This window comes from Desmodus rotundus, chromosome 5, assembly GCF_022682495.2.
Source record: "Desmodus rotundus isolate HL8 chromosome 5, HLdesRot8A.1, whole genome shotgun sequence".
NCBI lineage: Eukaryota > Metazoa > Chordata > Mammalia > Chiroptera > Phyllostomidae > Desmodus > Desmodus rotundus.
The window spans coordinates 119,710,613-119,735,834 of record NC_071391.1 but is presented as its reverse complement, the minus strand read 5'-3'; the positions used below and the strand labels follow the sequence as shown (position 1 = coordinate 119,735,834).

The 25,222-nt window shown below is 36.3% G+C and overlaps 1 protein-coding gene across 3 annotated transcripts in view; it reads left to right on the top strand.

Moving 5' to 3' along the window:
* Window positions 1-25,222, top strand: part of MAP4K3 (mitogen-activated protein kinase kinase kinase kinase 3) — a 76,618-nt gene that overhangs the window by 10,005 nt on the left and 41,391 nt on the right. For 2 of the 3 annotated variants that reach the window (XR_011651239.1, XM_053924475.2), the window contains exons 6-14: window positions 252-324; window positions 4,217-4,348; window positions 4,521-4,583; window positions 4,669-4,750; window positions 4,850-4,960; window positions 7,657-7,735; window positions 13,777-13,835; window positions 15,115-15,177; window positions 24,997-25,055. Coding sequence is in view for 2 of the 3 variants with exons in the window: in XM_053924475.2 (XP_053780450.2) it covers window positions 252-324; window positions 4,217-4,348; window positions 4,521-4,583; window positions 4,669-4,750; window positions 4,850-4,960; window positions 7,657-7,735; window positions 13,777-13,835; window positions 15,115-15,177; window positions 24,997-25,055 (721 nt within the window). In the remaining variant the exon portion in view is untranslated. The remainder of the gene's footprint in view (window positions 1-251; window positions 325-4,216; window positions 4,349-4,520; window positions 4,584-4,668; window positions 4,751-4,849; window positions 4,961-7,656; window positions 7,736-13,776; window positions 13,836-15,114; window positions 15,178-24,996; window positions 25,056-25,222) is intronic. The other variant, XM_071221540.1, reaches the window with a different exon arrangement.

The following is a 25,222-nucleotide window of genomic DNA, read 5'->3' as shown; positions in this document are numbered from 1 at the left end:
GATTGTGACTTTTGTTGTCATTTGACTCGTGTGGGGATACATGGGAATCTATTTGGTTATGATGCATGCTGACTGCTTTGTGATATTTTAACGCTAGTCTGTTAAAGTTAAAATTTTAATGTGATATTTGAGGATATCTTATTTCTGTAAAATTAGTTTAATGAAAATAATAATAATTAAAGCCTCTTCTCATGTTGCCTTAAGTATTACATTCTCTCAATTTTCTAAATGTTTCTCATTTTTTTTAATAGCTGATTTTGGAGTATCTGCACAGATAACAGCTACAATTGCCAAACGGAAGTCTTTCATTGGTACACCATATTGGTAATTGCACTTTAATTGATAATTTAACTTTCTGTATTCTTTTCATTATTGAATACAGCATTTACAAAAAACAGGCTAAATAATCAAAAACTTTAGCATGAAAACATTAAGAAGGTTATCAGAGATTAAGTAATTTAGGCATGTGTATACTTGTGGCTGGAATACACAGCAAAAAATATTCTACCATGTTAATTTTCATTAAGTGGAAAAGACCGTGAAGATTAATATGTGTTTAGGGACCCTTTTCCAGCTCTGCTGGAAACACCCAACCCTTGCCACCCCTCGTGTCATGGATTTTCACAGATGTTTTGAAATATCTTTCATCACCCCCATTTCTAGTCCATATTTTGGCTAAAATTTCAGCCTTCCATTATTTACAGTACCCCTTTGCTCAAGACTTTTTGACATATCTTGCTTGCACACAGGATCAAATATGTATTTCTTGGCATTTGGAATCTTCCACAATATGACCTGTGTCTCCCTCATTAATCTGGAATGCTACTAGTTGCCTCAACAGATCTTTCTAAACTGTATTTGTCTGCTAGGTATTCTTTAACCATTCTATAGAAATTATTCATTAATTTACTCAATAAATGTTTTTGATCACTCACTGTGTACTAGATGTGCTATTAGTCGTTGTGATGTAGTGGTGGGCAGATGTAGAGCGTTTTTTGTTCCCACTGTTCCTTCAGCTGAAGCGCCAACACTCCCGATGCCCTCGTAGTCAGCCTCGTCAGCAGTGGGATGGCACTAATCCGGGGGACTTGTTTTCATACTTAGGAGACGATATATAGTGTTTTTTGTATTGATTTGTCTTTTTATCAAATGGGTGTGTATGTTAAAAGTTCAGCAGAGCTAAAGGGCCTATAAACTTACGTAGACCCTGGCCAGGTGGCTCGGTTGGTTGGAGTGTCATCCTGTACACCAAAAGGTTGCGGGTTCTAGGCCTAGTCAGGACACATACCTATTGCTGGTTTGGTCCTCGATTGGGGCACATACAGGAGGAAACCGATCAATGTTTATCTCTCACATTGATGTTTCTCCCTCTCTCTCTCAAGCCAATAAACATATCTTTAGGTGAGAAATTGAAAAAAAAAATTTTAAAACTGATCTAGTTGTATCTTCTGCCATCTCTAGTAGTATATTTGTTATTGTTTGTACACTGTATTATGACAGGTGAGAATTTTAGCTCTCTTCATTCATCTTCCAGTCTTCTAATTCTTGCAGTGTACTTGCTGAGTCAATTGTTATACTGTTAATACCTTTTTGCGTTTTACAGTTCTATAACATGCCTGTATACAATTTCCCACATCATAAAGGCTATCAAATTATTTTTATTTTTTGCTTTGTTTAATTTTTTTTTCTTACAATAATCCTTTTTGGAGTCTTCTTCCCTCATATTCCAACCTGCATTATTTATTTTCAAGGTCTTTTTGCATAGCTTCACCCTGGGAATTTCTTTTTAAAAATATTTTATTTATTTATTTTTAGAGAGAGGGGAAGGTAGGGAAAAAGAGAGGGAGAGAAATATCAATGCGTGGTCGCCTCTCATGTGGCCCCCACTGGGGACCTGGCCTGCAACCCAGGCATGTGCCCTGACTAAGAATTGGACCAGCAACCCTTTGGTTCGCAGCCCGCGCTCAATCCACTGAGCCACACCAGCCAGGGTAACCCCTGGGAATTTTTCATCTTCAGCTTGGGAATTCATTTCCTGGAATCCAAATTTTCCTCTCTTCGTTACTGTTCCCCTCACACGTGTTCTGATAACTTCCTGAGAAATTTGAGTATCATTTCTGAGACTCGGCATGTCTAGTGTCACACTTGACTCATAATTGGGTGCATGTAGAATTCTAGATTGCAGTTTTTGAAGTATTAAGAGTCTTCTTTTCTCTGATGCTGATGAAAGTGTGATCTTTGAATATAACCCCTGCCCCGTAGAATCATTTCTAGTGGTTTGATATTCCATGATGAGGTACCTCAGAATGTTTTTGGTTTTTTGTTGTTTCTACTTTTATTTGTTATACTTGACATTTGTACCTTTCAATCAAGAGATTCGTGTCTTTCAGTTCTGGGAAATGTTCCTATATTATTTCTTTGATAATTTCTTTGCTATACTTTATTCTGCTCTCTCTTTCTGGAAGTCACTGGTTATATCTTGAGCCACTTGGATTAATCCATTAACTTTCTTAAATTTTGTACCACTTTTTAAAAGTGTTTTTTGTTCTGCCTTCAATAAGATTCTCTCAACTTTTTAGTCTAATGCTTCCATGATGGAGGCTTCCCTTAGATGACTTACAATCTTTATTTTCTGGTTCTCGTTGAAGAGCAAGGCACTATAAACTGATTCATAGCGCTGTGTGCAGTGGAGGTAGTGTTTAAACCTGGTGTGCACTGAGGACTCAGCGGGTGAAAGAAGATGGGGACCTCATTGTTCTAGACACAGACCTCTCCTGTCCCCAACCCCTGCTTTTCTTGTTTCTACTATTTTTCAGTCTGAAGCCTCTCTCTCAGTTTCTCTTGTTCTTTATCCATTTGGAATGGGGAAGGAGCAGTTTCTGAGTCCTGAAGGACACAAGGAGGGATCTGGAGCACTAACAGTTTTTTATTTAGATATGACACTTTCTAATACACATTTTCAGCCCCAACCTCATTCTTACTTTTATAAGTTTATAACCCAACTTTGTCAGCCTTTCTGGGATTCTTTAGGGTAAGAACCAGCTAGCTGTTTTGTAGCCATCATAAAGTAGTAATTGACATACTCTAGTGTTCACTTTTCTTACAATAACTTGTATATTTATAGAGCTACTTGAAGAATAATAAGATTTTAAGACCAAGCATTTGAAAGTTAGCATTATTTTTTGTAACTTTACTGACTTACTTGACTTCCCTGAAATTGTACCAGGAAGACAAATGTACATAAGTAAGGCTACTGATTTAAATCTCTCTTTTGATATGTAAGAGTTGAGATCTTTATCTCAATTATTTTTAAAATTGTGTTATAGTATTTGAAAATTTTAATATTTGAAAATTAGTGTAATTATTTAAATCAGTCAAATACAAATTTTATACAGGCATAATTAGAATAAGACTATAAGAAAGTTAAAAGAAAGAAAAAATAATTCTGAGTTTGGGCAACTTTTCTGTGAATAAATAAATTATTTTTAAAAACCAGACACCTTTTTCCTTGTTTTAGTTTAGTTTGTTCACAGCTAGTGGAGGGGGCAGGTGAGGGAGTGGAGTTTTAGCAAAAAGGAAAAGGGGTTAGACATGGACAATAGTGTGGTGATTGCTGGGAGGAGGGGGGTATAAGTGGACTAAACAGTAATGGAAGAAATATAATAAAGATTAAATTAAAAACAGACACTTTCATATACCCTCTCCACCATTATAATAAAACTGAAAAAATGCCATTTAAGTTTATGGTAAACATGAGTTAAGTACTAAATGAAGATTATTGGTGCCCCAATAAATAGTTTTGGTCAATGAAAACAGAGGCCAGATTGTAGTTTATTGATATAAGGAGGTAGAGCTAAAAATTATAGAATATTTATGCAAGATGTTACTTCTCTAGAATTTTGCTATGCAGAAGAAGAAAGATTGGGGTATGGACAAATTTGGGATATGTTCTGTAGCGATTGTAAATTTTTACAAACCTTTATAGTAGGTGGTATAACAAAGTAACAAGTCACCAGTAGGGGCTTGGGATGGAGGTTCTTATAAAATGATGAGTTCCTAGGAGAATGGGCCTTGTAAGTACTGCATACTTATTTTTCAGACAGCAAATCCTAAGTAGATTTCAACTTAGATAGTGCTGGTTCCATGTGCCTCTTACGGGAATGTGAAGGAAAATACAATAAACAGAAGGTTTTCTTTTCTGGAATATTTCCTCCAGGATGGCTCCAGAAGTCGCAGCTGTTGAGAGGAAAGGGGGGTACAATCAGCTCTGTGATCTCTGGGCAGTGGGGATCACTGCCATAGAACTTGCTGAGCTCCAGCCTCCTATGTTTGACCTACATCCAATGAGGTCAGTGTATCCTAGTTAAAGAACCCTATGTTTAAATAAGGAAATTTCATGAACAAATGATTGGTTTTGTCTTGCTTTACCTTATTTTGGGGTAAGAGTAATAGAATTTACATTATATATTAATTTGGAGTCTTAAAATGCTGCATAATGATTTGTTGTTGATTTTTTTCAGAGCATTATTTCTAATGACAAAAAGCAATTTTCAGCCTCCTAAACTAAAGGATAAAATGAAGTGGTGAGTATCTTTGTGTTATTTACTTTTATAGTTATGAGGGAAAAAATCATTGAAAGTGAAAAGTTTAATTTTTTTAATTTCTTAGGTCAAATAGTTTTCATCATTTTGTGAAAATGGCACTTACCAAAAATCCAAAAAAAAGACCTACAGCTGAAAAGTTATTGCAGGTATTACTTTTGCCCTGACTATGTCTTTTTTCAAAAGATAAATGTCATTCAATCAGATTTCTAATAAGTGTTCTGTGCTTTATTATTTTATCTTTATAGCACCCATTTGTCACACAACCTTTGACACGGTCTTTGGCAATTGAACTCTTGGATAAAGTGAATAATCCTGATCATTCCACTTACCATGATTTTGATGATGATGATCCTGAGGTAGGAACTGTTGTTACTAACTAGAATATGTAACATTATATATGTATGTACATTCCAAAATCGGTTTTTTCAAATTCTGAATTTGGTTTCAGTAATGCTGATTTAAGTATAAAAGTATTGAGGGGCCCTGGCCGGTATGACTGAGTTGGTTGGAGCATCATCCCATGACCTAAAGATCGTGGATTCAATACCTGGTCAGGGCACATACCCAGGGTGCAGGTTCGATCCCTAGTCTGGTGTGTACAGGAAGGTGGCCAATTGATGTTTCTCTCTCACATTGATGTTTTTTCTCCCTCTTCCCTCTCTAAAAGCAATGAAAAAAAAATGTCCTTAAGTGAAGGTAAAAAAAGAAGAAAAACTATTGAGGGAACAACCAACTCTGACTTAGTCTCTCCTAGGGAAATCATGTGCTAGATTTTTCTTGTTGGTTATAGGTGGCTATTGTCTGAAAATAGCAAAGGCAGATCATCTAACCCACTTGTTGAAGTTACTGTAGTTATTTTAAAGTAGTCATTGTAGATGAAGTTGCTAAATAAATCATCCACTGTAGAAGAGATTGCAAATGGGAAACACATAAACAAGATGTTAGAATATACTTAAAATTTCTATTCAGTTTTCTTCTCAAAAAGAATCCTTATACAACCCAATGAATTACTAGTGGTTAGTAAGAAGTATAGGATTTTTTCGGTGACTAAAACTCTAATTGTCCACTATGGAAATGTTTAAAAATGAACCAGTGTAATCATTGAATGAAATACCTGTAATGCTGTGGAAGCATTGATACTAATGTAAGCCTTACTTCCATTGGCGTATTTAACATTCCTAGCTCAGCTGATAATAGTGGCACCAAAGATAAACTCACTATATGTGACAGTGGCAGAATTCTATTATTGGGTCTGTAACTGAGATGGATAGCCTTAACTTGACTGACTTTATGGAAGGCACTTAAAAATGGTGTAAATTTCATTGATGAAGCTGTAAGAACAGTAGCTCTCTGTGGTCAGAAAAGTGGTTGTCGATTATCTTAAATCAGAGAGAACCTTTCTGTCAATTCACCATTGGTCTAGCTGTCTTTATACAGTTGATTAAATAAAGCTATCTGTCCTTTTGTTAAAGGTCTGGAAAGGAGTTTGGAAACGTAAAACTTTAAAAATGTAACTTCTTATTGACCGTATAATTATACTAGGGAGAAAGTTGGGTTTTGTTTTGCTTGATTTTGTTTTTTAAAAACTCAGGCTTTATAAACTCTTCTGTAACTCAGACCTCAGTTTACCTGGCAGTGCAGGACTGCGATAGTGACATGTAAGCTGAAACCCTGCAAAGCAATCTTAGCAATCAGTGGGGGGATTGTAATTAGTTTGTGACCTTAAAAAAATGTCAAAACTTTAAAAACTCTCTCACTGGCAGTTATAAATGTGTAGGGAAATGGAAAAAATAGTAAAACTCATATTTATTTAGTACACTGTTCCCTTGTTTAAAAAAAAACTTTATAGATAGTTTAACTATCAAGTAGTCTCCTTACTGAGTAGATTGCACAGTGCTGGCCTTTTTCATATAACTTTATGACGGAGTGAGTACCTTTTCTGTGCCGTGGTATCAGGTTCCTTTCTCAGTTTGGATGGGCTTCCAACATTTTATCTTTCGCATTTTCAAAGCATGAGATATCTCAGTATACCAGTAATAGGAAGGTTTTTGCTGGCGCCCTTTCTTCTGGGGTATCTTCATCTGTTCTGTCCCAACTACAGTACTTCTTCATTCGTGACAGTACGTTCACCTGAGCTTAGCTTACTCAATTGCTCTGGCTGTACGTCTGCAGTTTCCTGAACAGTGACCACATCAGCTCTCTCACCGTCACCTGTTTTCTTCCTTAACGCCATTTATGTTTGATTTAAATTTCACTTCTGACACTATCCAGGATTATCGCTTTTTACTTCTTTGCATCAGTTTTATCTGTATTTGCTAATTCCCACATTGAGTTGTCAATTTTTGCAAAAATGTCCCAAGTGTATAATCCGTGGGAGACAAGGAGGCAGCACACGTACACACTTTGCTGTTTGTGTGTGAACTGAATAACAGGTGCTCAGTGACCACGCACAGATGGACTTTGAAGGAAGTGATGTGAATTAACAGGAAGGAGACTTCATCCCCACTCCACTTATACCCCAGAATTCTCAGAAAGTAGCAAAAACAGAAAAGTTTTTAAAGTAAAAGGAAAGAAAATAGAAGGCTGCTCCTACACAAAAAACATAAAGGTAGAAAAATGTGCTTACTAAGTGAAAGGACCATAAATCATTAACACATTTAGCATTATTTCATTTCATTTACCTCAGTCTTTTTGAAATAAGAAGTGGAGGCAGAATTTTTTTTTTTATTACAGTTTTTCTCCCCTGCAGCTGGGCAAGTTAGCTATAGCTTTTGAATAGCTATTGAATTATTGAAATATTGAATTTTGAATATTTATATTTAAATAAGAGAACCTGCTATGGGTAAAATATATCCCTACTCTTGAGAAGCTCCCAGTTTGAGAACTAAAGAGTTCCAATTCGTGGTTGCCTTTAAAAAAAATATTTGGCAAAGTTGTACTTCATTCCCATTTTTACATAAAATGAAGTATTTATTTCATATTTGAGTAATTTTGTAGACCAGACTATGATTCGATTATCTAATGCTACAACGTTGATTTTGTTCTTGCCTAGCCTCTTGTTGCCGTGCCACATAGAATTCATTCAACGAGTAGAAACATGAGAGAAGAAAAAACACGCTCAGAGATAAACTGTAAGTATGTGCTGTACATGGTTTATAATTTAACATTGACAAATAAGATTTCTTGTTCTGTTGTTTTGTATTAGAAATATTTATTGAATACCTATTACATGTCACTATTTACTCTTTGTCACCATTCTAGTAAATGAGATGCAGGAGCAACAAAGCAGATACAAAAGCCCTCTACTCAACTACATAAATAAATTATAAGGAATGGTAGAAGATAAATACTACTTAGAAAAAATAGAGCAAAATAAAGCATCAGAAATGTTGTTAGGGATAGAGAGACTCAATTTGAAATAAGTTTATAGAAGAACACCTCACTAAGAATCTTCCATTTGAGCCAAGACTTAAGGAATGAAAGGGGGGTTGCTATGTGGATGTCTAAGGAAAAAGAATTTCAGGCAGAGGGAACAGTCATAGCAAAGTCCCTAAAGGGACATTATGTTTGAAATGTTCTAGAAACAATGAAGGAGTTGTGGGGCTGAAGTGGAGGGAACGAAGGAGGACAGTGAGAGGAAATGAGGTCAGAGCAGTAGGTAAAGTGGAAGAGGAGTCAGGCAGGGATATATAGTTTATTCAGATTATTCTCTGAAAGAAATAGGGGGACATCTGAAAACTAAGCTAGGTTTGAGATAATGTGACTCATTTTAAAACAATCCCTCTCCCCATTTTATTGAGAGTACACTTACATGGGGGTAAGGCTGAAAGCAAAGGCCTGGTTAGGAGGTTACTGCAATAGTCCTCAGTAGAGAAAATGATGGTATACACCAGGGTGTTAGAGGTGAAATATGAACAGTAGGCAAATTGTTGATATATTTTGAAGATACAGTAGCCAAGATGATTTTTTGAAGGATTAGCTGTAGGTCTTAAGAGAAAGAAAGTATTCAGGATAAATATGAATTTTTCTGGCTTGAGCATTTAGATGGTTGGAGGACAAGTAAGATTTTAAATTGTAGTTTTATTATAGCATTTTTGCTTTATTTTCTTCCAAGTATTCTTTTTATCAAGCCCTTTAAAGGTAAAGTTTAATTAAGGCAGTAAGAATTTTATTTTCCTTGTACCTGAGGGATTTTTGGTAGTAGGAGGGATGTGTATTTATGTTATTATTTGGGAAGAGAAACAAAATCCCTAGAATGGGCAGTAGAGAAAAAATTAGAACAGTGCTTCTTAAACTTCTATGTATGTGTGTCACCGAGAGAGCTTGTTAGAATGCAGTTCCTGATTTCGGTAGATCTGGGATGGGACCTGAGATTGTTACTTCTAACAAGTTCCCAGGGTATGTAGGTGCTGATGGTGCAAGAGCTAGTCTTTGAGTATCAAGGAGAGGTAGAGGTCTGCACACTGGCTGAACGTCTGAATAACCTGAGAACCTTTAAAAACGGATTCTCAAGCCCTACTTTTCCACAGATCCTGATTCAGTATGTCTTGCTCAACCCAGGATTCTGCCTTTTAAAATAGCTCTCCAAGTAATTCTTACAGACAAACCAAGTTATGGACTCAGCATGACAGATCATTTATTCACATGAGATACAGTACCGTCAACTTACTAATGATAAACTGCCAACAGGAATCTTTGGAATAACAGTGCTTTAACTTTTTTCTTCTTGGAAGCATTAATTCCCTATGACTTAAAATGCTAATTCGTGCAGTCAGGCTTATAATAACACTTCTCTGTGAGCTGAAGATTTATCCTTAGGGACCTGAAATCCAAAATGACCTTAGGGAAATTAGGTGATGTGGTAACTTAAGACAACTGTTGAAGAAAACGTTCCCGAGTTCTGGCCAAGATGCAGGCATAGGTAGAAACACTTTGCTTCCTCGTACAAGCAAAAGAAGGATAACAACCAATTTAAAAACAATAAACAACCAGAAGAGCCAGAAAATCAAATTGCATGGAACTCCGACAACCAAGGAGTTAAAGAAACATCCATACCCGTGGGAGGGACGGAGCAGCAGCGCAGAAGAGATAGGGCTGGCTGAACGGGAAACTAAAGACACAAAACCTCTACCTGTAAATCAGTGTGGGGATTGCAACAGCTGGAGAAACTCCCAGTCTCACAAGAGAGTTCCTTGGAAAGTGGGGCTAGAGCAGAGCAAACTAGCGGCATTGTTCCCTCTTGGGCCTGTCCCCCACATACTGCACTACAACACAGCAAAGAGGGTTGCCCCGCCCTGGCAGATACCTAAGGCTCTGCCCCCTTAAACCTAACAAGTGCTCAGAAACAAAGAATTATGGCCCAAATGAAAGAATAGATCAGAACTCCAAAAATAGAACTAAACGTTGAAGAAGTAGCCAACCTATCTGATGCAGAGTTCAGAACACTGGTAATCAGGATGCTCACAGAATTGACTGAGCTCAGTCACAAAATGAAGGAAGAAATGAAGGCTACACAAAGTGAAATAAAGCAAAATATACAGGGACCTAACAGTAAAGGGAAGGAAACTGGGGCTCAAATCAACATTTTGGAGCAGAAGGAATAAATAAATATTCACCCAGAATGAAGAAACAAGAATTCAAAAAAATGAGGACAGGCTTAGGAACCTCCAGGACAACTTTAAACATTCCAACACCTGAGAGGGGTACCAGGAGAAGAAAAGGAAGAGCAAGAAATTGAAAACTTACTTGAACAAATAATGAAGGAAAACTTATTCAATCTGGCGAAGGAAATATACTTCCAGGAAGCCCAGAAAGTCCCAAAGAAATTGGATCCAAGGAGGAGCACACCAGGCACACCATTACTAAGTTACTCAAGATTAAAGATAAAGAGAGAATCTTAAAAGCAGCAAGAGGAAAGGAGACAGTTACCTACAAAGGAATGCCCATAAGACTATCAGCTGATTTCTCAAAAGAAACCTTACAGGCAAGAAGGGGCCGGAAAGAAATATTTGAAGTCATGAAAGACAACGGCTTACATCCAAGATTACTCTATCCAGCAAAGCTATCATTTAGAATGGAAAGGCCGAAAAGTTCTTACCAGAAAGGGTCAAGTTAAAGGAGTGTTCATCATTGCCAAGCCCTTAACTGTACGAAATGTTAAAGGGACTTATCTAAGAAAAAGAAGGTCAAAAATATGAACACTAAAATGACAACAAACTCATATCGATCAGTGACTGAACCTAAAAAAACAAAACAAAAACTAAGCAAACAACTAGAACAGGAATAGAATCAGAGAAATGGAGATAACATGGAGGGTTATCAGTGGGGAGGGGGAGGGAAAAAATGAGGGGGGAGTACAGGGAATAAGAAGCATAATTGGTAGGCATAAAATAGACAGGGGGAGGTTAAGAATGGTATAGGAAACAGAGTAGCCAAAGAACTTATATGTACAACCCATAGACCTGAACTAAAGAGGGGGAAATACTGGAGGGTTGGGGGGTGCAGGGAGGAGATGGGGATAAAGGTGAAAAAAATTGGGACAACTGTAATAGCATAATCATTAAAATATACTTAATAAAAAAAGAAAACGTTCCCGACTTCCAGTCAAGGTGGAGGCATAGGCAACATGCTTTGCTTCCTTGCACAACCATAATGGTTACAACTAACCTCAAAACAAAAAGTACCCAGAACTGCCAGAAAATCGAACTGTATGTACATCTAACAATCAAGGATTTAAAGAAGACATCACCATCCAGAAGAGTAGGAGGAGTGGATCTGGGAGCTAGGGCAGAAAGCACACAATGTTCTAATCCCTATTGATTTAGAATGTTTTATGATTTCACGTGAGATGATGTATAGAATGGTCAGTAATGCTGTTGACTTTTTTTACAAAGGCAAGCTTTAGAAAAATAATTTATTTTAATAATGTTTGTCTTGAACATGTTTCATGTTTATAATTACATGGTGTCTCTCCTTGCAACCAAGGTTTTCTCTTCATTCAGCTAAATGCTGCTTAGGTGGCATACATATAACAGCTGACTCATTTGTGGAAAGGTGTTACTTTTTTCCTCTTAGGAGATCCCCTCTACCATTAGTTAAATGTGACAAAGGCTTGCTTTAAGAAGAAGTAATTTAGGGGCTCTTGTCTGCCTCAGTAGGATCAGTTTTGACCCATAATGGCTAATGAGGGCTCAGCAGGTGATAATGAGCTATCTCAAAGACGCTAAAAAGGAGTTTTCGTCTGGGTATTAAAAGACAAGTGTATGGTGTGTTGCTTGACCTACATTCAAGATAAGTAGGAGTTTTTGACATCATTAAGAGCATCATAAACAGAATTTCAGCCTGAGATGATTGGCCAAAAATTATTTGAACAATAGTTGGAAGATCCTGTGGCGGAAGTTTGTCATACCTTCAGGGAATTTGAAGAGAACAAAAGAGTGATGCCAGTGAATCTCCATAGGGACTTTGCTATATGGGTCCCCGTTTCTGGGAATGCATTCCCCGGAGTACTGTAGTATTGAACATCTGCTACAGTTAGGGTTCTGTCCTTGTTATGGAGGTTATTCTAAGATAACATCTCTGCATCCCTGTAGTCAGTGATCATACAGTCTGGTAAGGGAAATAGGCATGTTCATGTGTGACAATACCACAAGGCAGATGGATGCAGAAACGGTCCTCATGTAACTTCATTAAAGATTTAATTTTGCTTTTTGATGACAAGCATAGATGAGAGCTGTTCAGTACACCTCTATTGAGGTGATGTATGTATTGTTTTAATACCTTACTAAAAATTATTTTGTAATCTTTGATATGTGATCATATGTGAACAGGTATAAGGAACCCATTATTGAAGAGCCTGCTTATCTTCAAGGGCCAAAAATTGATACCTAGTCCGTTAACAGCTATAAAGCTTACACATAGTCACACAGAAATGGAGATCTTACAGGGCTATGTTTCTCAACCTTTTTTACTTGTGCCTAATGTTACAAAATGTTTTAATCTCATGGTCTCCTTTAATTGGTATTAACATTCACAATTAATCATACATTAAGCTAAAATCAAAACAATTGTAAAAGTGATGATACTTTGAAACCTCACTCATTTGCCCGCCTTAACTAAGAATTGCAGTTTTGGCTAAAGTTTTTACTAGTCGAACTGTAATGTTTATATTTATATTCATCTATTTTTTATCTCATTGCTCTTGAGTGTTGTACCCAGGCTATAAAATCAGGTAATGATGAGATACTGAAATTAAGGTAAAGGTAGTGAAATTTCAGTATATTAGAACAGCAAGAAGAAAGATGAATGCAGTATTGTTAACTTATGTCTGGTCTAGCTACTTTATACTTTAGCTACAGTAGTATATTAGTTATTTATTGCTGTATGGCAAATTCTCCTAAAATTTAGCAGCTTAAAACAATAAACATTTATTATTCCACTCATATTCTGAGGGTCAGGAATTTGGGACAACTTTTAACCAGTGGTTCTGGCTCAGGGTTTGTTGTGAAGTTAAAATCAGAATGTCAGCTGGGACCACAGTCATTTGTAGGCTTCACTAGGCTGGAGGATTCGCTTCCAAGATTACTTACATAACTTAGCCTCAGGCTTCAGTTCCTTGCCATGTAGCCTTTCCTTAGGACTACTCACAGCATGACTTCCCCCAGAGCAAGTGATCCAATAGAGCCCAAGACAGGAGCCTCAGCTTGGAAGTGATATGCCATCACCCTGCCCTATTCATTTGGTCACATAGGCCAACCCTGGGCTATGGCAAGGGACTACATAAGTTTGTGAACACCAGGCCATCTTGCAGACTGGCTTCCAAAAGCTCTCTGCCTCAATTGCTGTCTGCCCACTTCAGTCCTCAGTTAAGATTGTCTCCGTTTTATGCCAGGTCACAATGAAGTAGCAAGTTCATCCTGACTATAACATAATTTTGCTAATTATCTTCTTTTTTACTATGGAAAAGGCCTATTATTAACAGATTAAGCTTTAACAGTTTAGACTTTTCTTGAACTTTTTCTGGCTAACAGATTCTTTATTTAAATCTTTGGATTGTGATTAATGTAGGGTAGATAGTAAAATTAAATGTGTTTTGCCATAGAGTAACTATTTAAATTAGTATTACCAGTAAGAATAAAGAAACAGATCATGGCTTTACTTTTTTCTTTTTTAGTTGGCCAAGTAAAATTCGATCCACCCTTAAGGAAGGAGACAGAACCACATCATGAACTTGTAAGTAGTTTAGTCTTGGAATGTTAACATTGAAAATAAATGTTTTAATTAGTCTTCATGATATATTGAAACTGACTTAAAAAACTGGTCATTAAGATTTTCAAATGCATTTGGGGAAATAAAAAGGTAAGTCATTCTGAAATGCAGAATAAATAAATCTGTGTTGCTGAGATTGAATATTTTCAAAATTATTTAGGAAAAACTTACTGGCTTTACCACTTTCTCATTAAATGTTTTTAATGCTGGCCCCTTAATTTCTTTTTTATTGTTGTTTTTCAGTTTTTGAGTATCTCTTTGTATATGTATTTATTAGGATAAATGCCATAATTTCACACTAAAATGTTGGATCAATAAAAGTCCTTCTCACTAAATTTATGGGCAGTCTTTTAAGAGTATAGGCCAGTTTTTTAAACATCAGAGTAGAGTCAGTCTGTTTAGAGTACTAAAACTCAGGAGAGAGTAGGCATACATAATAGATCAAGTTCGTCTTCATTTAAAACTTGCTAACTATATGAACTTTCTCTTCATGATTCCTTTTTGTTAATGTTTTATACTTCTTTCCAAACATATAATAGATTAGATGTAGTCTTAGAAACAAAATGCTTTGCACATATTTGAGATGTTAATAGTCTATGGAACAATAAAACATGAGACTTAAAAATCAAATAATTAGTCCTAGTGCAGCTACTTTACCAGAGCTCCAGATAGTGTTGCATTATTTTTCTATTTAACAATGAGAACAGAGGAACTGCTAATAAGTACTAAGGGTTGAAGTGGGAACTTTCTTCTTAAATTTAAGGCTTATTTTAATCCACTTGACTAAAATCATCCAAAAGGAGTCTTTAGCCTTTAACTTTTGGAGTTATTCCCACTCGGTATACCAGCATGGGGGAAAGGAATGTTAAAGAAAAATTCTTAAAATGACCATATTACAATATTGAAGCCTGACATTTATGTAGAGGATGGAGAAGGTTAAGAAGAAAAAGTAGTCATGATTTTTATAAATGCTAATTGTATTTTGCTAATAAGGCAGTTTATTTGCATTCTCTTTTTAAGTTGGTATTGCATGTATTTAAATTCTGTACTAATTTAGTAACTGCGTTGTAGAGCCAATTTGTTGCAGTGTTGCTTTTTTAGAAGCTCCTTAATATGATTTGATTTGCATTCACCTTAACAAAATTACGTTAGCAGGACTTACTTAAGAAAATTTCCCTTTGTGAATTTATGGCTTTCAGTCTTAAGTGTAAATAACTTGGGTTTCTTGGTCTCTGCTAAACAGCCCGACAGTGATGGTTTTTTGGACAGTTCAGAAGAAATGTACTACACTGCAAGATCTAATCTGGTATTTCTCATCTTCTGATTTTCTTTGTCAGCATTGTTTTAGTCTTGTTTTTTTTTAAGCAAACATTTTGTCCAATTTTAATGAACGAATTTCAACATTGTTTTATAAGTTCCTGCTATTTAGCAAGCTCCTATATATTAAGGATGTTAGCAATTTTTCCATAACAAGATAAATAATATATCTACTCAAATATATTACAATGTTGTGACAAAAAATAAACATTTCTATATAAAAACATTTAATTTTGTGGCTCAAATATTTTTTAATTGCATTTCCCTATAAAAATGTTCAGTTTTAATATGACTTTTAATATGACTGTTTTAATGAACTAGGAATCATCCATATATAAACACATATCCATTCATAGATATAAAACTATTTCTATATATTACATAAATTATATATATATATCATTTAAAGAAATAATTTACCCCTAATTAACAAAGAAACCAGTCTCAGATGAAATTTTAGCTCAGTGGTGTTATATAATACCCAGTTTTCTGAAGGCAAAATTTGGATTTTAAAGCCTCCTTGACATTAGAAATATTAAGGCTGTCTTACATTTAGGTAAGAAAAGACAGGACATTAATCCTGATGAATATTAAATAAAGACTTTTAATAGTTGCTGTTAAATAAATAACTACTTCTGTAGCTGTCCAGGGCCCCCAATTGCCTTTAGTTTACTCCTAGATTTCACCTTTCTGCCTTTTCAGTGAAATTTTCCTTATCTTTCCTTCCTCTCTTCTTCAGTAACATACCTCTTTCAATTCTGGTTGATTTAAGTGATTCAGTTGGTTAGAGCATTGTCCCAATACGCAGAGGTTGTGGGTTTGATCCCCGGTGAGGGCACATACAAGAATCAACTGATGCATAAATAGGTGGAACAACAAATAAATCTCTCTCTTGCTTGCTCGCTCTCTCTTCCCCTCTATCCTCCTCTCTCCCCCCTCCCTCTCACACCCCGTTCCATCCTCTCTAAAATTAGTTGATCAATCAATCAGTGGTTCTTAACATAAATTCTTAAATCTGTGCCCTATAATATTTGTAGAACATAAAAGAGATTTTAGACATAATTTCTCTTTCAAGGAAGTTGCTGTCTCAATAGGCAGTAAATACTTACTTATTTAAACTGTTAGCCATGCATCAAAAAATACATTGGATTGCCAAAATTTTGCCAGGTTGTGACTGTTGATGAGGAGAGGCTAACATATAATTGCTACAGTAGAAATTAGAGGAGAAAAGATTTAGCGTTATGTGGCTTATTTGGCTTCTGGTGGGGACTAAGACTGGTTTCAGTGTTGCGTAGCAAGCACTATACATTCTTCAGGAAGAAAATGGGTATGTGTATCTCCTGTGTTTCATGGGAATTAATGTGAGGATAGTCATTGGCAGAGACCACCGTTTTCAGAGATGGCAGATAAAGAGCTAAAATTATGAAATGGTCATACTATTGCTGGAATTATGGGAGTAGCTCAAAAGAGGGAAATTGAAGTAATCAAAGAGGAAATGATCAGTGACACCATGAGATTTAATGTGTCTCCCAGCTAGGTCTAAATAAATAGAGTGCAGAAAACTGGTTACCACAATGGGTGATTCCTGTGTTTTGTAGTCAAAGACAGAACCAACAATGGAAGTAGGGAAGAAGCAGCTGAAAAGCTAGAAGAGTCAGTAGATGCGCTGCCACAAAAGAAAGATACATCAAATGGCCCAGATGGGCCAGAAAGTGTGAGGATTGAGAATTAAACTGTCTGAGGAAGCAAGTGAGGAATGATTTCTGGATTGAAAATTTCTCCAGAATTAGGCATAAGTAAGATAGAATGACAGTCAATGAAATTCGTTGTGGAAATAAAAGATTACAGAATCAAAAGTTTAATATTCTCCAGAAAAGACCATTACAACACCAGAAACATAATACTTTAGAGTTACAGTGTTCTTTTCTGTACCTGTGTGAAACTATCTTAAAAAGCTCACTTCTAATGATAATAAAAGTTACCTAGAAGTTTTTATATAACAGGCATTATTCTAAACACTTTAAATATATTAACTTATGTTGTACAAATGAGAGAATTTAAGGTGCAAAGAAGCTGAAATTGGCCTTAGGCCAGCCTGGCTCAGTAATTCACATGGTCCATTGTAACCATTTTTAAGTGTATAGTCCTGTGGCATTACGTACATTTGTATTGTTGTGCAGCCATGACCACTGTCAGTAGCCAGACATTTTCATCTGCCCAAACTGCAACTTCTCACACCAATAAATCTCACTTTCCCTTCCCCCAGACCTTGGCAACTGTCATTCCATTTTCTGTCTGTTTGAATTGTTCTGTGCTCTAGTTACCCCCTATAATTGGAATCATACATTTGTCCTTTTATGACTGGCTTATTTACTTAGCATAATGTGAACATCTTCAAGATTCATCCACGTTGTAGTATTTGTCAGAAATTTCTTTAAGACTGAATAATGTTCCATTGTACGTATAGACCACATTTCGTTTATTCATTGGACGTGTCAGTGGACCCAAGTTGCTGTCACCTTTCGACTGTTGTGAGTAATGGTGCTGTGAACAGGGACGTACAAATATCTGTCAGGTCTCTGCTTTCAGTTATTGTAGACATACCACTGCAGTGGGAATTGCTGGGTTGTGGGATAATTCTACGTTTAATATTTGAGGAACGGCCATACGATTTTCCATAGCAGTTGCATCGTTTTACAGTTCCCTGCAGCAGTGCACAGGGGTCCCAATTTCTACACAGTCCTCATCAACACCTGTTATTTCCTGGCAGTGGAAGGGGAAGTTTTATTTTATTTGTTTGTTTTTAAATAATAGCCATCCTAATGGGTGTGACCTGCCCTTAGTTATTTCGGTCCCCTATCTTCATTCGTCTTTAAACCTTGTCATTATAAACAGGATTTTTTTTAATTATATTTCATTGATTATGCTATTATAGTTGTCCCTGTTTTTCCCCCTTTGCCTCTCTGCACCTGTCACCTCCCACTCCCTCAGGCTACCATTGTTCATGTCCAGGGGTCATGTGTATAAGTTCTTTGGCTACTCCATTTCCTATACTGTACTGTACATCCCCATGGCTGTTCTGTAACTACCTATTTGTACTTCTTAATCCCCTTACCTCTTCACCCATTCCCCCACAACCCCTGCCCATCTGGCAACCATCACACACTCTCCATATCCCTGATTCTGTCTCTTGTTTGCTTAGTTTGTATTTTAGATTCCGTTGTTGGTAGATATGTATTTTTACCTCTTTATTGTTCATAGTTTTAATCTTTTTCTTAAATAAGTCTTCTTTAACATTTTGTATAAGAATGGTGTCTGGGGAGCTCTTTATCCTTCGATTCTAAATGATAGCTTTGCTGGGTAGAGCAGTCTTGCCTGTAGGTCCCTGCTTTTCATGACTTTGAATGTTTCTTACCAATCCCTTCTAGCCTGCAAAGTTTCCTTTGAGAAATCAGCTGACAGTCTTACGGGAACTCCCCTGTAGGTAACTAACTTCTTTTTCCTTGCTGTTTTTAAGATTCTCAGTTTTTAACCTTTGGCTTTTTAATTGTAATGTGTCTTGGAGTGGGCCTCTTTGCATCCATCTTGATTGGCACTCTCTGTGCTTCCTAGACTTGCATGTCTATTTCTTTCACCAAATTAAGGAAGTTTTCTTTAATTATTTTTTCAAATAGATTTCCAATTTCTTGCTCTTTCTCTTCTTCTGACACCCATATGATGTGACTGTTGGACCTCTTGAAATTGTCCCAGAGGCTGCTTATAATATCTTCATTTGGGGGGGGGGGGAGTCTTTTTTCTTCTAGTTCTGTGTTTTTTTTTGGGGGGGGGGGGCTTCCTTATGTTCCAAATCATTGATTTTATTCTCAGCTTCATCTACTCTACTGTTTTTTCCCTATAAATTGTTCTTTATTTCAATTAGTGTATCCTTCATTTCTGGCTGGATCTTTTTTATGCTGCTGAGGTCCTCACTAAACTTCTTTGAGCATCCTAATAACCAGTGTTTCGAATTCTGCATCAGATAGGTTGATTGCTTATCTCGATTTCATTTAGCTCTTTTTTTTGAGTTTTGATCTGTTCTTTCATTTGGTTCATGTTTCTTTGTCTCATTTGGGTAGCCTCCCTGTGTTTGTTTCTGTGTTTTAGGTAGAGCTGGTTTGACTCCATGTCTTGGTAGTGTGGCCTAATATAGTAGGTGCTCTGTAGGGCCGGGGTGTCAAACTCATTTTCACCTGGGGCCACATCAGCCTCACGGTTGCCTTTAGAGGGCCAAAATAATTTTAGGACTATATAAATATAACTACTCCTTAACTGTTAAGAAGTTGAAATTACATTCTGCTCTTTGGAGGCAACCACAAGGCTGATGTGGCCCCCGGTGAAAATGAATTTGACACCCCTGCTGTAGGTTCCAGTGGCACAGCCTCCCCTGTTACCCAAGCTGCGCACTCAAGGTGCACCCTTTATGTGGCTTGAGTACACCCTCCCGTTGTAGTTGAGCCTTGATTGCTGTAGGCAGATCAATGGGAGGGATTTATCCAGGCCAGTCAGCTGCAAGGATTGGCTGTGACCCCTGAACACCAACCTCCACCCTCCATGGAGGATCGGCTCTGCAGGGGCAGGGTGGTGGTGCTCTGACGTGGTCTGTAGCTGCTCACTGGGTGTGCTGGCCCTGGGGTTTCCTACGTGGTGCAGGCCAAGGTCAGCCCTCACCTATGTTTTGCCCAGGGCCACCCTGCCTGAGCTATAATGCAATATGAAATACCTGCTACTTATGCTGGTCTTGGAGATTCCCAGGATAAAGCAACCTGTGAATTTAGGCTAGCTGCTGCTAGTGCCAGGCCTGGGGGTGTCACAGGCCAGCTGTTGTTTGACAGAATATAGGAAGTTGTGAGGCATGAGCTAAGACCAGCATATGGAAAAGCAGCTTGGGTGAGCCTGTAAGTTGAATGGGGCAGAGTCTCTGGGAATCTCCAAGGTGGGTCAAACAGTGTTGATGGAGTCTCAGATATGGCACCAGTTTGCCAGCTCTATGGCTTTCTAGGAGGAGGGGCTAGAATGGGACAATGGCCTCTGCTCACCTTGATGCTAGGCACTTCACTTTCTCCCAGTATGCCACTGGTGCCTTCCAGGCTGCTACCCCTGTGCTGGAGCTCAGAGGGAGTAAGTCTGAGTAGGTGAGTCTGTGTGTGGGTTCTTTAAGAGGAACTACTTGGGGTTCTAGCAGTTTCTTCCATTGACTCAATCCCCCCTGGTTTTTGCAGCCAGAAGTTGTGGGGACTTATTTTCCTGGACTGGAACCCTGCACTGGGGGCCCTGATGTGGGTCAGGGGGTCCTGGCTCCTGAGATATCCCCCTCGAATTTTTATCCACCACACATGGGTGTGGGACCAGCCGGTTCTCATCTGCACCCTTGCTACCAGTCTGGATGGACATAGTTTCTTTAATTCTGTAGTTGTTAGACTTCATTCAACTCAATTTCTGATGGTTCTGAGTGATGGGTCTGTATTTTAGTTGTAATTTTGATGTGGTTGTGCAAAGAGGTGATCCATTATCTGGCTATGCCACCATCTTGATCAGAAGGCAAGGAGATTTTATCGCTTGCAAATAACTTGTTGCTGGCCACTAATAACCAGAGGAACCCCAAATGTCTGGCTGTCATCTTAGTAGGCAGTTGCCACCAAGATGACAGCCCTAAGTCTTTTAGGACCCAGAAAAAAAACACTCCTTATAAAAAACCTTGCTGCCTAAAAGTTTCATGTCATCAGTGATTTCTGGTTGATTTAAGTACTAAGTGTACTCATTTTATGGTTTTATAAATGAATTTTGAATATAACAACTCAATTTTCATAATACTATAATAGTGATTTAAAAAAAAAAATCAGGTAATTACATATGTGAAACCAGAAGAACAGAGCTTGACATTTTGCGATTGTTAGTAAGTAAAAAAGGTCTTTAAACTTTAAAAGATGCCCAAGTTAAAACCCAAAACAAAAAACACTACAATGTGATAATTAAATGCCCACAATTTTGCCATAGCCATACAGATGATGTGCTTTTGGATTATAAGGTTATAATCCAAAAGGATTATAAGGTTACATCTGTTCAGCTGATGCTAATTATTTTTAATTTGCCTAGTTTTACCGTATATTTTGGCCTGTTTGCCAATAATGAAAAATATATTTAAAGTTAATGGTGTGTAAAACTTTGTTAATTGCTATGGAGGAACATGAGTAGTAACATTATTACTTTGAAGAAGCTTATAGTACACCTGTGATAGAATAAAATATTTAAGTTAGAATTAAAAACATATTAGAAGTAAATATAACAAAAGGACTTTAAGATTATTCCTGAATTAAGTTAAAATTGAATAAAGTCTATAAATAAAGTTCAATTTATACTGGAAAAGAAACAGTAAATGCCAACTTTGTTTATTTTGATCTGTTAAATTATTACTATAACATTAATATTGTGTGGTCACTTTTCTTACCCAGTATTTAAGACAGTTTCTAAAATGAGCTCATTTCATAATTGTGCCAGAGGACATTTTCTAGAATGTCCAACCTAACCTGCTGGTATTCATTTCCAAGCTTGCCGTACAAGTCTTCTTAAGTCTTCTGCTTTTACTAGTCAGGATACTGTTGGATCAGTCAGTGTTCTAACTACACTTGCTCTTCTGACTTTCTAAGATATAAAAAAATCTTTTTGAATTATCTAGGATTCAGTCCCTTTTTACTTCTGTAAAGTACCTACCACATTTAAAAGTATCTTAACAATTTTATTTGTACCATAATTTTCTCCTTTTTTTAATGAGGAAAAAAAATTTCCTCTTCTGTTCTTTTTTCTTGGTTAAAATACATTGGTAAAGTATTTTTTTCTTTTGTGATTTTGTAGGCAACTGTATCAATTCTATTAACTTCCTGCTGTTTTCTCATCAAGTATAGACTTTGTAATCTCCTGAGGGAGGTAAAAAAAATAAAAATAATAATAAGCTCTTGATCGTGTATTTTCTTTTTCCAGTGTTCCATGGCACATCCTTTTCCTTTTTCAGTTTCTTTCTGGCACCACGTTTTCTTAGAGGCTTTGCTTTATCCTAGGTTTAGAAATACTTCCCCATTCATTAAAAGAACAACTGAAATTAGGACTTTGTGACTCAGAAAGATATTTTAATTGAGCTAGGTTGCCCATCTTAGATTTTTGTTAATTTAAGTGTTCACGTTGAGTCTATACTAGGCTACTGCATGTTTTCAGTCCGCGTGTTACTTATTCTACTTGACTTGTTCAGTATTTTTATTCACTAATGAGTTGATGCTTGATTTATGCAACTAATTTTTTAATGTCTGTCCTGGCATGTTCAAATGTATTCTTACTTAGCTTATTTAGGCCACATTTTACCATCATGTAGGCCCTATATTTTGATAGGTTTTCAAGTGTAATTTTGGTAGCATTTTGTTACAGGATAGCTTCCAAGTCCTTTTACAAAGTATTTTAGATCAGTTTTTCATAGACTGCCTTAAAGATACATAAATAACTACTGACTTTGCCCAGATTTCATCTTTCTTTTCTCCTTTTTTTTTTGTCTGATTTATACTGTCTCAATTTTTGCCATACAATGGTAGCTGCTTGGTAGGTAATAGCTGAATTATATGAGATCAGATACTCATTAGAAGGACTTAGTGTAATTCTTTTACTTGGTGATATGCCCAGCACATTGTTTATGTTCCATGGTTGTTAAAACATAACTTGATTTACAGAGAAGGAACTGATAAATAAGCCTCTTTCAAAGTTAGCTCTCCTGATAGGGCTTCACACGTGGCACATTTAGTCATCAGACTTGCGATTGGGATCTGTCTACAGTTTCTCCCCAACGTGAATGTTACTCTAAATATGAACATGTACTAAATGTTCTATTAAAATATTATGTTAGTTGTTTTAGACACTTAAAAGTCATTATCATCAACCTGGTAATTGTCACATCTGTGTTTAAGGAACAGAAGCTATGGGCACTTAGCATAAATGTTTGCTTTTGGAAGCTGTCATTTGATTAAAGGTTTAACAGATTATTGGCTAAAGAGGTTGCCAGCCTGACATAGGGCCCAGTTATCTACAGCTTAAGAAAACCAACTTGAATTTGGAGTGTATTCATTGAGATAGTACTCTCTTTACTAAATGTCAAAGTTTAAAGGTTCTGTATAAAGTCCTGACCACTTAAATTGTTCAGCATAATAATTGTGTGACAGGATATTAGTGAATTTATCCTATCAAGATATATCATTATAAATTAAATAGAACAGGTGTCCCTTTTTATTAGAATTTTGTGTGATACCAGTGTGACAGTTGACCAGTCTTTTTTGTTTGTGATGTATTATCTTTTCTTTCACTGGTAAGAACATTTATTATTATGCATGGAAGAACACAAATATTGAAGAAGACAAAATTTGAGCCTTGTCTAAACCAGGATTAGGATTTTGATTTTCATCGGATATTTTTTGAGAAGTCTTGTAATACTTAAATGTTAAAGAGCTTTTCACTTAAATGTAATATATTGCTTAGAATCCTCTTATTTCTAGGCTTAGTAGTATGATCTAGAATTATTTTCTTGCATATTAACAAAGCTGAAGTTAGTTACCTATTTATAGGAGAATTAACAAATGGCATTTGAACAAGCATTTACTTAGGGCCTAGTTAATGTGTGCTAGGTATTATGCTATGTCCTGGGCTGTGCAGAGGAAAAGATGGATTTAACAATTTCCCTTTGTGTGAGGAGCTCACAGCCTGGCAACTATTTTTATAGGCTTCTAAATAAATTAATTAAAATGCAGAGTAAGTATTGGAGAACTAAGTGTTAAATGCTATGGAGACTTGGAGAAGGCTGCAGCTACCTTCTTCAACTGCCTTGGAAGGCTGCTTGCTCCAAGGAGGTAACTTTTGCATTAAGTCCTAATTGTGCATCTGACACTATCTTGTAACATTAGAAAGCACTCTTAAGTACACTATATTCTATTGAAAATAAAATTCATTCCAAGTGTTAAATATTCCCCCTTTATTATTAAAATAGTGCTTGAAATACAGTGGCTCTAAGAAGGGAGGAATAAAAGGAAATTATTTTCCATGGTTGTTGGAAAGCACTTTTTAGTTCAAGAAGGTGTTTGAGTCAAGCAGATATATATTACTTGTCCCTTTAAATTTCAATTGTTAACTCTCTGCAATGTGCAGCATTTAGTGAGAGTGTTTAAATAGTTGAAGAGCTGTCCTAATACTGAAGTTTTGCTACTTACACTTAACTCTTTAAAAGTATACCAAAATTCCTGACATACAATTTATAATCTTTTACAAATCCATATATACAATTTACTTCAAAAGAGCATTTTATTTTATTTCTTTAAAAAATTATTACCTGCCTAAAGCAGTAGTAGAAATATGTGAATGTGTGTATATGTAATTATTGCAGCTCTTACATACAAAGACAAACCAAGATTTTTGTTGCTTGTTCTCTTCTGTAATCATTTTTGCTTGATTATAGCTTGAGAATACTTTATTTGAGCTTTTTTCTTACTAAAAACTGACTTTACAAATGTTAACTACAATAGCAATAACCTTAAATAAAACTTGCATATGTCATTTATATGAGTTCCCAGAAAAATGCTGAACTTATCTTTTATTGTGGGAAGTCCCACCATACCTTCTTTTTTAAGAACGTATAGCAATACAGATTTATTTGAAGTCTGGTGTTTCTCTTTTAAAACTAATGTATATCAGTGTGCTGTAATTTGTGATATACCATTTCACTAAATATTTTATTTTGTATTGTTAGGATCTACAACTAGAATATGGACAAGGACACCAAGGTAGTTACATTCTAGGTGCAAACAAGTAAGTAAAGGTCTTTTAAAACTAAATTTAAATTCAGGAATAATTAAGTGGCCTTAAAATATTATATTGAAATAATTACAGTAGTAAAAATAGTCTGGCAGATATATTTTATAATGTACTTTTAATTTTTTTTACTGCTACCATGCTAATCATTTAATCAATAGTTG